The 15,157-nt window shown below is 42.7% G+C and overlaps 1 protein-coding gene across 1 annotated transcript; it reads right to left on the bottom strand.

Moving 5' to 3' along the window:
* Window positions 1-961: 961 nt before the first annotated feature.
* Window positions 962-4,402, bottom strand: LOC122129246 (uncharacterized protein KIAA1671 homolog). The gene is made up of 4 exons (XM_042704235.1): window positions 4,261-4,402; window positions 3,937-4,079; window positions 3,320-3,458; window positions 962-1,002 (listed from the first exon to the last, which is right to left on the bottom strand). Exons 1-4 carry the CDS (start codon window positions 4,400-4,402, stop codon window positions 962-964), a joined length of 465 nt encoding a protein of 154 aa, XP_042560169.1.
* Between the last annotated feature and the right edge of the window lie 10,755 nt (window positions 4,403-15,157).

The raw sequence follows: 15,157 nt of genomic DNA, 5'->3' as shown, positions 1-15,157 counted from the left end.
GACATCCTGTAAGATGTATTTGTTACATTACCAGTGCAAGTATAACAGTAAGTGGTTATGGTAAACGTAAGTGATAAAATTGCAAGAGACAGTTTTGTTGCAGAGTCCTGAGTGATTTTTTTTGGGGGGGGTGGGGGGATTTCAGCCTCATGTCAGACTGACGAATATGGCTGGGGGGAGTGAGGGGAGAGAATTTAGCTTCCTGACAGCTTGGTGTATGAATCTATTTCTGAGTCTGGTGGTGCGGCAGCGGAGGCTCCTATACCTTCTTCCAGAGGGTAGGAGGCTGAACAGACTGTGTGCGGGGTGGCTGGTGTCACTCGCAATCGAGGTAGTTTTCCGGGTGAGGCGGGTGGTGTATATGTCTTTCAAGGAAGGGAGTGGGAGTGTGGCACCAATGATCTTACCAGCTGTGTTCATTATGCGTTGCAGTGCTTTCCTGCTGTGTTCAGTACAGCTACTGCCCCACACAGTGATGCAGCTGGACAGGATGCTTTCAATGGTGCCCCGGTAGAATGCGTTCAGGATGGGTATGGGAGCTTTCACTCGCTTGAGCTTGCGGAGGAAGTAGAGGCGCCGCTGGGCTTTCTTCGCCAGTGATGCAGAGTTGGTGGCCCAGGAGAGGTCCTCACTGATGTGCACCCCCAGGAATTTGGTGCTGCTCACTCGCTCCACAGCAGCACCATCGATGGTCAGTGGTGGGTGTTCAGTGTGGCTTTTCCTGAAGTCAACCACAATCTCCTTTGTTTTGCTGACATTCAGCAGGAGGTTGTTGTCTCTGCACCACGTGGTCAAAAGGTTGACCTCTTTCCTGTAGTGGGTCTCACCAGAGTTGTGTCGTCCGCAAACTTCACCATGTGATTGGTACTGTGGGTTGTTGTGCAGTCGTGAGTCAGCAGGGTGAAGAGCAGGGGACTGAACACACAGCCTTGTGGGGCCCCTGTGCTGAGTGTGATGCTGCTCAAGATGTTGTTGCCGACTCGTACTGCTTGAGGTCGCTCGCTGAGAAAGTCCAACACCCAATTGCAAAGGGAGGTGTTGAGCCCCAGCTGGTCCAGTTTACAGATGAGTTGTTGTGGGATTATAGTGTTAAAAGCTGAACTAAAGTCTATGAAAAGCATTCTCACATGTGAGTCTGCTTTTTCCAGGTGGGTGAGGGCTGGGTGGAGAGCAGAGCAGATTGCGTCCTCTGTGGAACGTTTGGCCCGGTATGCGAACTGAAAGGGGTCCAGGGTGGGGGGGAGGATGGACTTGATGTGAGACATGACTAGCCGTTCAAAGCACTTCATTATGATGGGGGTCAGTGCCACAGGGCGATAGTCATTGAAGCAGGATGGATCCGGTTTCTTTGGCACAGGTATGATGATGGAGGTCTTGAAATGTGATGGAACAGCAGCTTGACTCAGAGAAGTGTTCTTCTGAAGACAGGAGTGATTTAAGTGACTCTATACAAACAGTGTGACAGGACACTTTGTAAAAGGACTGCAGGTACAGCAAACACACCAAGACAGAGGGACACGTTTGTGTGTCTGTGGTTTGTTCCTTTGTCTATGGGACTACTAGAGGTGTTCCTAACATAAAGGCACCATGCACATGTATGTGACTCAGGCAGGAGGAACAGAGAGACAGAAACTGAAAGAGGAAAATGTGATTGACGCAGTCAATGTTGTTGTCAGCAGCAGCAGTGGAATTCCATGTCAACTCCAGGTCAAAGGTTAAGGCTTCTGTCTTGAGATTTCATGTACAGTCTCCAGTTTTAAGGCAACTTTGAGAGAGAGAGAGAGAGAGGGAGAGAGAGAGATAAAGAATGATGAACTGGACTGTCTGACAGACTGCCTGTGCTGTGCATCAGAACCAACTGATAAGCAAAGTCAAAGAAACTTCTTAGCCTCAGTCACACAGACACAGACACAGACACACAAATGAGCTCACCTGCTTCTGAGACTTAGCTGTCATTTTCATACTGACTCGAACACTTCTAGACTTGAGCTCTTTCAGCCACTGTGGTGAAGCCTCCTCCCTGAAGGCATGGACACTGTGAAAGGTCGAGATAGCCGTCACGGTTAGAGCTAGATGGAAACTCATGGAGGACTCAGGAGGTAGATGATGTTAGCAAGATGAGGTTTTTTATTTCCTCACATAAGGCAGGAAAACAAGGACATTACTAAACACAAAAATAAAGCAATAGAAATTAAGCTTTTTCCAAGACAAATAAATGGGCATCATAGCCTCAATACAAATATGCACAATAAATAGTCGACTATGTTAAAAAGGACCACATTAACTGGTCAGTGAGAGCTCGTAAGGCTTACGCCTTATTAAACACGATACCTCTCCTGGTCAAACGTGAGAGCTCGTAAGGCTTACGCCTTATTAACAGGACACTCTCTCGAACAAAAGAAAAGGCGAGTTTAAGTAGCCTAGACATGACCTCCAATTGGCTCAAGCCAATTATTAAACGGCAGGTGTGTCATCGGCCCAGGCACCAACACCTGTGGCTCACAGCAGCCATACGTAAACAAATAATGTCCCACACAGCTGGGAGAAACACTACACCATGGTAGCAACTTGGCTCGGTGACGGCACAGCCGACACATAACAAGGCAGCACAAAATACATTCCCAACCCTAACTCGAGTTACCCGGAAATTATTACGTTTTAAAACTCGCACTTGGTTGCGCCACTTTCACGCACCTAAACAAACAGACGCAGGACGAGACACTAACAACAGTAAGACGTGCAATGCAAATTGATATTTTGTTATGTTTTGGTAACTTCAATAAACGGAACATTTATGACAAGACATTGAATGTGTGCTGATTTTAACTGAACTAAGACCCGAACATCAAACATGCAACACACACACAAAACACCAGCACCCAGTCCAGTAAAGGCAGCAGCCTACAGGCTGCAGTGGCGGGTCACGCAGGTGCCCCGTCACAACACACACACACACACACACACACACACACAATATTCTGTCATTACACAGGCTCTTGGTTACTCAGTAGCTGTCCTCCCCTCAAACACTGTAGATTCAGCCTGGATTTGAGTCCCAATGCACTAATCCAGCTGTAAAGATATACATATGCAGGCTGATGCTCGTGTGCTATGATCCTCCTACCATCTTTTAGTAAACAGTAATGAGTGAACAGTGATCTGGTTGGTATTGTGGACTGTCTGAGCATTAGTAGACAGGTGAACATTAGTCTATGACAGCCAGAAATGACAGAGGTATGTGTGTGTGTGTGTGTGTGTCTGTGTGTGTGTGTGTGTGTGTGTGTGTGTGTGTGCGTGTATGTATGTGCACAGGGTTTACCCATTCTCTTTGCCTGCAGTGGGTGGGGGCAGCACTCGAGCAGGAAGGGTGACTTTGGGGAGAGAGAGAGCTGAGATGGAGAGGGAGCAACAGTGCCCTCTGGTGGGCTATCAGAGTCACTTCTCTTCTTCAGTTGGGCCTTAGAACACAGAAGAAAGCATCATCATCGGAACCATCTCTGATCCCCATCACACTCACGCGCACACACACACACACACACACACACACACACACACACACACACACACACACGACTCACTGAATAATTAGAAGGACGTGTTATTCGTAAATTAACTGAATACATAGATACATGATTGATTAAGCACATGGATGTTAATAAGTGAGCACATTCAATAAATGATGAATGAATGAATATGTGGATTAATGAAAAAGTACACAGCAATTGGACAGATAAGAAAGTAGATTAACTGGATAATGAGTGAATGAGTGAATACACTGCTGAGTGATTAAGTGACTGGATGCCAATAAAATCACAGTAAAATAAAAGGAGATTCATTAGTTGATATGAGTTAATGAATAATTAACTAGCTGTATAGGTAATTAGATTAATTAGACAGTGAATGAATGAGTGAATATGCCCAGCTGTGGTGCCTCACCTTGAGGGCAGAGGGGTCCATGCCTGGGAACAGGGCCACTCTCTGGGGCTGAGACGAGGAGGAGGAGGAGGAGGAAGAGGGGGCACCTCTTAGTTTCTCCTCAGAGTCAGGATCCTCCTGCTCACATGGCTCACCCTTCTCTTCTACAGGGATGGAGAGGAGAGGAGTGAAAGAAAGAATGAGGGAGGGAAAGAGAAGAATTGTGTGTGTGTGTGTGTGTGTGTGTGTGAGTGCGTGTGTAAGAACGAGAGCGAGTGTGTGTGTGTGCGCGTGTGTGAGAGTGTCTGTCTGTGTGTGTGTGTGTGTTTGTGTGTTTGTGTGTACCTGTGGAATCTTTGTACTGGTTCTCTGGCAGGACAGACAGCAGTGCGCTGTGGCTGGCGACTCTAGAGGGAGGGGCTCTCCTGTTGCGCTTCTTACCCAGCTGCACTCTCAAACGCATGGCGCTGGAGTCCAGTAGAGACATAGAGGTCTGTACACACACACACACGTACGCACAAAGATGCACAGAAGCACACACACACACACGCACACACAAGCACATGCAAACATGCAGACACACAAACACAATACGCAGACACACACAATGTGGTTAGTTTACATGTTGAGTCACTCACACGGAATCAGTTCTTGGCCCTGAAGTGACATGAAAAGTTGTTACTAAGTAGCTTGTACGTACAGTTCTTCATGTGTTTTTGTTTAACAGTAAACTACAGAAATAGAGGACATTGCCTAGTTTCAGTAACATTATGAAGAAACTAAATCTCAGAACCATTTCAACAGCTATGATAAACACTGTAGACAGGAGATTTCATGGCCCAATGTTGGCGGTGGAAACGTCTGGAGGAAATGGCAGCGCATGCGCACTGTTGCATGAAGATGGCCGTGCTGCAGAGCGAGTAAAGGTGGGGGCAGAGGGGCACTAAGTGGGCAGAGCCAGGCCCAAAGTTAATTAAGGGAGTTAATGAATGCGTCAGATGAGATTACAATGGAAGAGGATGGCAATATCAACACAGGCTCTGGACAGTGTTCGCCAGGAGCGCTTCTACAAGGAATAAACCGTACTACTTCTTGTGTTGTTCAAAACAATTCAATTAGTTTAGATAACAGTTGCTTGTCGGACCCGTTTTAGCGTATGTGATTTTGAGCCCGTAAAAAAATATAGTGTTTTGCTCACTGAGATTCCATAACAAGCTAATGTTATTTTTGTTTGTCTCAGGTAACTACTAGATTTTTTCCTGTTCTATCCTGTTTTTTTTTTTTTACTTTGGATTTGGATCAGCGTGAGAGAGTGGGCACGAGGTTACTGGTGACTAGGTGTAGATATACTGCCAATATAGGATCCCCCAGAGACAGGGATAGAACCTGATGTGTGAAACACAAGAGCAGCAGTGACCGGTAGTCTTCATGAATGGGGATGGATACGATATGGGACATGTGCCCTGTCCGTCCGTCCCTGACCTCTGTCCGTCCCTGACCAAGACGGATCACTTGACTTGGTCCCCGGGCGCCTAACGGTGCAAACCCATGACACCATAACGATACGCTTCCATCGCTTTGAGTGGGCGTGGTGTAGCCTGTGTAAATAGCATAACAGATTGGACTAGTGAGCTAGTTAGCAGGCTAGCCAGTTAGTAGGCTATCTAGTCACTTGTCTTTATATCAAAACTGTCATTCTGTTCAAATAAGCCCAGGATTAAATATATAACATATCAGGAACAACAAGCCCTTACAAGGCCATCCAAGCCTTTCTTTTTAGCAAATTAAACAACCAAACGACATCACAGTCCTGCAATTTTCAAACCGTCAGAGACAACACCAAACAATCTGATTGGCCGCCGCCGGGGAAAATCGCTCCTCATTTGCATAGGATTCAACCTTTTTCGGTCGCGTCGCCCAAAACGGTGGTCTACGTCACAATGAATTGCCTCCCGTTGAAATGCATGGGATTTAGAATAAGGCATCGCTCGCTACGCTGTCATGGGTTTGCACCGTAAAGGCTGCCCACTGCTCCTGGAGTCCTGGAGGAAGGACAGTGCAGGATGGGATAAATGCAAAGAATACATAAATAAACCCTAGGGCCTAGCCACATCCCTTCAAATTGACTATTACACTGTTAATCAGGGTGTGATTTTGAGCCTGTAAAAAGTTTTGCTCACTGAGGTTCCATAACAAGCTAATGTTATTTTTGTTTGTCTCAGGTAACTACTATGGTTTTCATCTTTATTTAGATTTTTTCCTGTTTTTTTTTTACTTTGGATTTGGATCAGAAAAGAATCTCACCACGCCGATAACAGAAAGTTCAATTTATCGCTTGAGTTCAAGATAACACACCCGGGCGGAATAGGTCGTTTTCGCCAGCCACTCTCGCCATCAAAATATGTGTTATTTTCATTAATTTCACTCCGTTAACAAACGATTGTCTCTTTTAGGACCAACCTCAGGGAAGGGAAGGGGCGCTGCAGGCTTCTCTGGGGAGGGGGTGCAGTCATCTGGAGTGTCTGAGGGCGTGGCCTGCTCCCCTAGAGTGTGTGATGGGGTGGGTTTCCGTAGTGATGGAGTGAGGATGCCGTCTGAGGATGGGGTAGCTGGAGTAAGACTGAGGGGACCAAAGAGAGAGAGAGAAAACTAAAATGTGGGTGTATGTCAGACCAAAGACAAAGTTGTTACTCTTTCATTCAGTTTCATACTTTTTCACAGTAACATAAATGTAGCAGATAAGGAGAGTATAATGCCATTATGCTCTTTGTGTAATTCTTTCTGCAACCACAGGGTGTCCCCCAGGGCCAATGGAATGGATGAGGAATCACTGACGACTCCACTGAGGAGTCATTAGTCTAATTTACTTTCTTTACTTGGGGACTTCTCATTTAACATGTTCTTACATATAACACAATATTTGTTTTTAACGCTCTCAATGCAGACATGGTTTCAGGGATCCTGTCCATCCTGATGGCCCTGCCCTGTAGCGGATGTATGTGTGTGTCACAGCCTCTGGCTAAGAGGGCAGTGCTGGAGGCACAGAGAACACCATAGGGACTATTGATCCTGGTGTTGAGTTCCAGAGATGCTCCCTACGCCTGGTCCATGCCAGTGAGTCAGCATCACCAAGAGTCTTCAGCAGTACAGATGAATGGGTTAATAGTGTGTGGGCGTGAGTGTGTGTGTGTCTGTGTGTGTGTGTGTGTGTGTCTGTGTGTTTGTGTATGTGTGTGTGTGTGTGTTGTGTGTGTGTGTGTGTGAGAGAGACAGAGAGAAAGAAAGAGTTTGACAAAAAGTGTTTAGCAATTAGAATCACGGACTGCACCTTTAATACATATAAAAGGCAAGAGCACGATTCAATATTTCACCCATTTGCTTCAGCCAAACAATATAGCATGGGTCTTTACGGTCAACCCTACCAGTATAGTTAACTAAAAACTCAGGCTCTGTCTCACTATATCCTATGCCATGGATATTGTGTATTCCCATTACTGTTAACTTGAAGATGAATGTGAAGGTGAACTTGAAGATTTGGGGGATTCTTATCTTTGATTTTCTACGCCACAGAAGCTGTTACCTGAATTTGCCATGCATTCAATAGTACAGTTTTCACTATTAAACTCAAAATAGACCCATGCAAGACTCACACGTTTCCTCCTGACATATCTGACTTCTTCACTAGATAATAACTACTACTACTTCCATAAGTTAGCAAGTGTAGGTCCTGACACGCTATATCACCATGTTAAGGTTTTCGGCTATAGCTACACACTCTACACAGAATTTGGGGGGTTTGACATCCTTGAATGGATACAATGTCTGCCTTCTTGAAACGATAATGATTCTTTTTTTACTTTTCTTATTTTATTTACTTTTTTTTTCATTTTTATTATTAGTTTCCATTTGTGTGTACATTTTCTTTGGGTAAATTATCTCATTTCAGTTCATGAAAATGTCTCAAAATCAGTTTTTGTCTTAGTTTAGTTTTAGTTAGCAACCATAACCGCATGTGCATTCACTCACACATGCCCTTCACAATGCTAAGTGCTCTCTTGGAGTAAGTGTACAGTCAATGGCTTGTGTCTGCATCCTTTCTGGAGTGAATGGATGAGTGAGGTGAGTTACAAGAGAGAATGTGAACTGAATATGTGTCTTTGCTGTTGTAACAAGGCTTGCATTGAGATATATATGAAAACCATGATATAAGGTCTGACTAAGGGGGGCAAGCAATGAATGAGGTGTGTGTGTGTGAGAGAGAGAGAGAGAGAGAGAGAGAGAGAGAGAGAGAGAGAGGGTAGAAGACACCAAGAGAGAATTATGGAGAGAGATAGAGAGAGAAAGTAAAAAAAATTGAAATAATCTAATCAAATCGTAAGTTATATATGGATATACTGATTCAGGTAAAAGTCCTGTTCCTTTTGCTTGTATTTATGTGAAGCACATTTAATTGGCTCTGTGTATGAAATGTGCTCTATAAATAAACTTGCCTTGCCAAGCTGTTTAGTTATTAAAGTCCTAAACTTTCTCTTAGGGTGATGCATGACTGACTAAACAGCCTGCAACAAGATGAGAGAGAGCCTCCTGCAGCAGTAGGTGGGTCTGCTGAATGAAACTAGTCAGCCAGCTGAATCGATTTAGAATGATCTTCTATTGCTTTATGTATAACTGTGCTTTATGTATGACATGTGCAGCTATGGTAAACGTAGTTATTAATTTTCATCCGAGGTGAGGATGTTCAAAACGAGGACATTGTTGACATCGAGGTGAGCCATGGGAAAAAGGCCAAGCTTGAGCAAGATTTTGAGCAACTTTTTGGTCCACACTATTGAAGAATATTTGTGTTTTTTATATACTTTCTAAGTAGTTGCAACTCATGTGAATTCCTCCCCCACAAGAATATATCACATTCACGCCACGTTCATTAACACACAAATGGTCAGCAAGACCCTTCCTGTCTGACATTCACACCTTTCATATCAAGGTAGACCCTATAGGAGATACTTCCATGGAGGTACGTTCTTGTGTTTCTTTTTTAATTTTCAATGAAAAAGTAAAATATATACATATTCCCTCTATAAAAATGTGTCAGAACAGCTACATGTAACTCCAGCCTCTGCCATAAGACAGGTACATAGTTCCTCTCTGAGTCTCCCCTCCATGGTAATGATGCACTTTTAAAAAACAACCAGACGGTGGTGCTGTTATACCACTGAAGGCGCTGTATGCGCATCCTTACATCAGTTCTCCCTATCACTTTTTTTAGATGTTAAAGTTTCTCATGGGGCCCTTGTAGGATGACCCATAAAAGTCCTCTGTGTTTTAATGGAGACAGACACACTATTTTGCATTTCACTTTTGTGAGAAAATAAAACAGTGTTAAGGCTATGCAATGTCAAAGCAACCAACATGATGGGCTTAATAATCATTCATAATAATTTATCTCTTTCTCTCAAAAGATATGAGAGCCCCAGAGTAGTTCCAACCTCACAATTGAAGGTAAGGTTTCTTTCACTTGTAGAAATGTTAAAATCCCTGCTGGCAGAACAAGAGTGCCCAGCTATCTAGCTTCGGAGTTGGACTTGCTCTGTCATGGTAGTGAGCAGAGCAGGGCCAGCATTAACTGCTCACACCCTGGCAAAAATTGTCTTCACAAATCTCTTGTGCCGTTCAGATCTCATAAACGTTTGCTGCACTGGCCAAATCTAATGATTGAAGAATTCTGAATTCCTTACTGTTGTATGGAAAATAAAAAATATCTCCAAATCTAATATGTGTCTTAGATGCAAAGGAGAGGCAAACTGATCAGTTTTCTCCTTCATCATAAAACCTCATTGGTAAAGATACTGATTATGTGCTGTCTGCAGGATCTAAACAGTCTTAATGCAGGAGATCAAAGAGTATTCTACTAGTACTCCTTATTGCATGGGTGAGATTAGCACTGACATACTAATATGTTTGTTTTAACCTGTTTCCAGTGCAGGGTCACATAAAGCCTACATAGCATCATGCATGTATGTAATTTGTATTTATTTTTTTAACCAACACTAATCTGTGTTAAAGTAGAGGATATCGCAAAAACATAATCTATGTATTTTACAATGCTTTTTTGTGTTTTGGTAACACTCTACTTGAACCCTGTTTTATAAGGATAACATAACTATGTCATAATCTTGTTATGGCGGATGTTTTGCTGTTATAACAGTCAATTACTGCCAAATGAACCCTCCTGTGTTTGGGAACAAATCTATTCTTTTTATGTTAAAAATAGGCAAAAGTGCTTTTTCATCCTGAAAATTCCACTAATTGTCTTATTTCAGGGGCATGTTTAAAGCCCCATCATGCAAATGCTAAATTATTTTGAAGCTGCTATTTAAAGGAAAAACTGCTACATGATGTTGCTTTAAAACACGGACATAGGCTACCGAGAAGTTTTCAGAATTACTTTCACTTACTCAGTAGCTTCAAAAGGCCGGGCGTCATAACTAGAAAGTCGACACTCCATAGTAAATTATTAAACGTTTTTAAACGTTCAAAGGTTAGTTTGAGTCCTCAGTTTGGGATGTAAGCCTATCGTGAATCTCCAACATGTAGGCCTATTCCTTCTTTGGTCTTTTAAAGCTTTTTTTTAAAGGTATGTGACTTATGTGTTAATATTTTTAATGAAAGTGGGTAGTAATTGCGATTGTAGCGTTCACATTTGTAATTACAAAACACCTTCTGAAGGCAGGTCGTCATAAATAAAGTGACGACAGTCGGTAAAATATTAAATGTTTTTGGAGGTCAAATGTTTTCTATTGGGCACGTAGGCTATTGATCGCATTGTTTTCTCCAAGCATGAATCCCTAACGGTTAGTTTGAATCTTCAGTCTAGTTGGGGATGCCTATTGTGAATCTCCAAGAAGTAGGCCTATTCCTTCTTTGGTCTTTTACAGATTTTTTTTATAGGCCTAGCTATGCGACTGTTAAGGAAATTCTGTGACGACTTTTTGTGTGTTAATATTTTTTAATTAAAGTGGTTAGCAACTGTTAGCGTAGGCTTCGACATTCAATCATGTGGACGCAATATAGCATTTGCCTATTGCTCGCGTGCACATTGTAGCGTGCACATTTAAAAAAGAGGAACAAAAGAGGACAGAGTGCAACATCGACATATTAGGACTGCTAACGATAGCCGATGTTCTGCCAGAATTGTTACTGTCACCAGTTAACAAACATACCTGAATGGTACAGCTGTCAAACGTCTGTATACGTATCAGAAATAACACTATCTAGGCTATTTGATCGAAGACGTTTCTGTGGTTCATCGCGGAGATACACAATATGATTGAGGATTTTGTTCATAGGTCATATTTCATTGTTCATATTTCAGTCCGCAGACCACTCAAACATGGATATTCAGACTACATTCAATGGTTTTGTTTGCTTATTTGACATGAAGTCGTTTATATTGGTTCTGATTTCACTCGTAAAATTGGATGAATCTGCGGCCGTCAGCATTTGGAGAAGGGTAACTTAAAGACAATAGAAAACTTGAAAAACACCATTTAACACGATGTCCAGTTAAACTGCAACACCAGCACTCGGCAGCCTACCGTGATTCAGTTCCGTTTTTTCCACCGATTTTTAAAAATATATTTTACCATCATGTAGTCCTGTAATTTGTGCTGTGTGTTTGTTTGTTTTCACTGTTCACATTTACTGATTTTATGATGTATATATAGGCTTACTATCAATATTGCTTTCTTCCTTTAGAGCTCTTCTGTGGATGTGAAACCCTGCTTCTTCTTGCCTTAATTCAGATGAAGGTAAAACTGATATTTGTGTTTTTAAAACATGAGGAAAAGAAAAACATTTCAATATGAGCAAAATGTTTCAATATGACATATGAAAAATGTGCATGTGAAACAGATATTTTAGATAATACTTCAGTAAACACTGAAAAGGTTTTCCATTCGTTGAAAATTAAACGAAACCCATAATCATATTTCTGAAAAGAGTAACTTTGATGAGGAGTGATGTAATTCGTCATCACATATAGAAGCACACATGGGGAAATTTGGTGTGCGTGGAATATGGACAGAAAGTTGGGAAAAAAGCAGACGCCAGGGCTATCGTCACGGAACGAACAGACTCCGAGATGGAAATACTTGAAACAGAGTTTATTGCAGAGCAGGGACGTGCGGTCATATGAGGCAGGTGAGGCAGAGCTGAGCTCAAAATGCATTGAAAAATCATGTAGGTGAGGCACACAGTACCTCTGCCTCAATGAAGGGGGAGTGCGAGGGCGCACCTGTCGGGGTTATGCTGGGGAACGTTGCTCTTCTTCTACACTTCTACTTGACGGCGAAAATGGAAGATTTTATTGCTAAGCTGAAGCAGTTCTCAAAACTGGACTTTCAGTCCAAACGTGAAATGTTCAATGATGGGAGACTAATGCCGGAGCTTACTGCTTTCCCTGTCATCTCTTCTCAACGTGTGACAATGTCTGGAATGTAAATGAGACCGAAGAAGTTTGCCTGTCAGCAGTAGGTCCACTATGCAAAATTACCATCACAATTTGTAAACTTTTAGATAGATAGATGTAGTGAATGTCGACAACTTTGACATGTAACGTGTATTTTCTATGATTACTATGTATTGTGTTGGTTGTAAAGCAGTTTTGTCAATCGGCAGAAAGTTGATTGTATTTTTCACTTGACTACGAGGTTCATTATATATATATATATACACACCAGGGGCGGCTTGTCCATAAGGGCGATTGGGGCGACGCACTGCCTAGGGGAAAAGGAGAAAAAAAAACGCAATGGGATGTATAAACGCAATATCCTTCTAAGTCGCGTAAATGACATGTAAATTTAAATGTAATCATTTTTTTTCTGTCGGATTCTACCACTAGACCGTCTAATCTGCCTCTGTATGTCATTGTCGAATCAGGTAACAGTCGTTCAGTCTGCCTAAAGTCGTGCTTCAAATGGTCCCGCCCCTTCTGGGGCGATTTGGGGCGAAATGAAAATCGCCCCAGACCTCTCCCATTGACTCCCATGTTAAATCCATTTTTTTCACAAAACAGAGCTCTCAATGCATTCTCTATGGCTTCCGGGAGGGCTCGCCCCTCCATGTCGTGTCATAAGTAGTGGACGTAAAAGCCTATACGAACGTCATACAGCTTCGACAGAGGCATATTCTGTCAAGATGGCTGCCCTGTTCAGTGCAATAACTCGATTCGCTCGTTGACAGAAACTCCTTTTTAGTCAGCGTACTAATGAAGATAAATTGACAACAAAACAATTAGGACTTCCTAGACCAAATGTATCCATTCAACAGGTTTCTACAAAGGGAGGGAAATCCTACATCCAAGAATTGGAACGAAAGACAATCGCGGTCGTGAAGTGGCTAACGCGGTCTGTATTTCATATACCACTGTCACTTTTCATAGGTTTCACAGTGTGTTTCACAGTTCGCTTCTTGCACTAACACTGAATAATTTCTTTATGTGATGACTTATTTTGCTTTTGTAAGCCAATACTTTCAAGATCAGTCAATAAATATTGTTGGTTTTGACTTATGTTACCCCTTCTTTATGATGTTACTGGACATATCATGTGTCCTGTTAAGCTATGTTACATCATACAACATTTGAGACACGTGGATAATGAAAAAGTGGGATAATTTAATGTGGAGCCACATCATGTTTGCTTATGAAGGCTCCTGGATGCAACTTTCTTCCATAGCTTTCCACCTGTAACTTGCTACTCTAGCTATGTAGCAAGAGGGGACATATTACTGTTGTGTGCTGCCAATAGTGGACAAAAAGGTATTGCTGTATGAGTTAATCAGCTAACTTAATGTACCTACTGAATGGGTCGCCTTAATCATTACCAAATTTTTTCAGGAGCCGCCACTGATACACACTGTGATTAGCTATAGTTCGCTGGGAACTTCCCATTCCTCACGTTCCGTTAGCTAGCGTTGGCTAGTGTTAGCTAGCTAACCGTGCTGCTATACTAAACCTGGTGTATTTTATCATTTTATTTGACTTGTCTAGATGCTGCGTATGCCAACTGCTGTTTGTGTATGATACAGGTATGTTGCTCAAATAGCGAAATGTGTGTGTAATATGTGCATGGTTGTTTGAATTGTTTGTGCACTGGTTTACTTTTATTTGATTGATGTGTTGTATAAAATGAGACCGAAGAAGTTTGCCTGTCAGCAATGCTGCCTATGCCAACTGTTGTTTGTGTATGATATAGGAATTAAAGAACAAAGCAATCGCAGTGTTCGTCAGTCCCCTGTTTGACCACCATCATAACCGTGTCCGGTTGTGTGTTTAGCCATATAGCTTAGGTTAACAAGTCACTTGTGAGTTTAGTCGTATGACTGTAAAATTTCGGTTAACAAGTCAGTTGAGTATTGAGCCGTATAACTCATCACAAATAAAAAAAACAAAAAAACGATTGTTTAAAAGTCCTGGTATTAGACAATAACTTGTATGTATACATGTCTATGTTTTAAACAACTAGAGCCCGGAATGACGTAATCACTTCCGGTTTCTGTGCCTCACCAGCCACGAACCTCACCGCACGTCCCTGTTGCAGACAGAGACAGCCAGGAACACACAGGACAGACAACAGGTTGCAGACACGGAGATGCTGAGGGGTTAATCCTCGAGAACACAGTCACAACCCACGGAGGGGTGCAGGCTCGTAGCACTGCTGGGGACTGAGGGAACTGGCGATCTAATCGCAGAAAGGAACTAAGCAGAGGCAACCTCTGAACTGACTAACTATAACATAAACGCCGTTGCGGCAAACAAAACACGAGTCACACTCGGCAAGGTATGAACTAAACAAGAACTAAGACTATAAGCTAAACTGGAACTAAGGTGATAAACCTAACTGGTACAAACTATGACGGGAGAAAAGGTAATCCACATGAAAGTTAGGCCGCGGGAAATCCAAGGTTGTTAATCCGTTGAAGTGCGATACCAGACACCGAGTGAAGGGAGTGTGAGGTATATGTAGGGGCCGTGACAGGTGTGGGTGATTAGGAACCCGGTGAGTGCAAACGCGGTGCAGGTGAGTGAGGATGCAGGTGTGAGTGATCAGTACTCCGGTGAGAGTGAGCGAGTGTAAACCAACGGGGGCGTGGCTGGTGCAGGTCCGGGCTCTGACGTGATAGCTATAGTCAGTTTTTTACTCGTATACAGGACTGTTGTTAATATCTGTCTTCCTGCAGACTA

This window comes from Clupea harengus, unplaced genomic scaffold (assembly GCF_900700415.2).
Source record: "Clupea harengus unplaced genomic scaffold, Ch_v2.0.2, whole genome shotgun sequence".
In the NCBI taxonomy this organism is placed as follows: Eukaryota; Metazoa; Chordata; class Actinopteri; order Clupeiformes; family Clupeidae; genus Clupea; species Clupea harengus.
The sequence above is the reverse complement of the archived record's forward strand: the minus strand, read 5'-3'. Positions and strand labels throughout refer to the sequence as shown.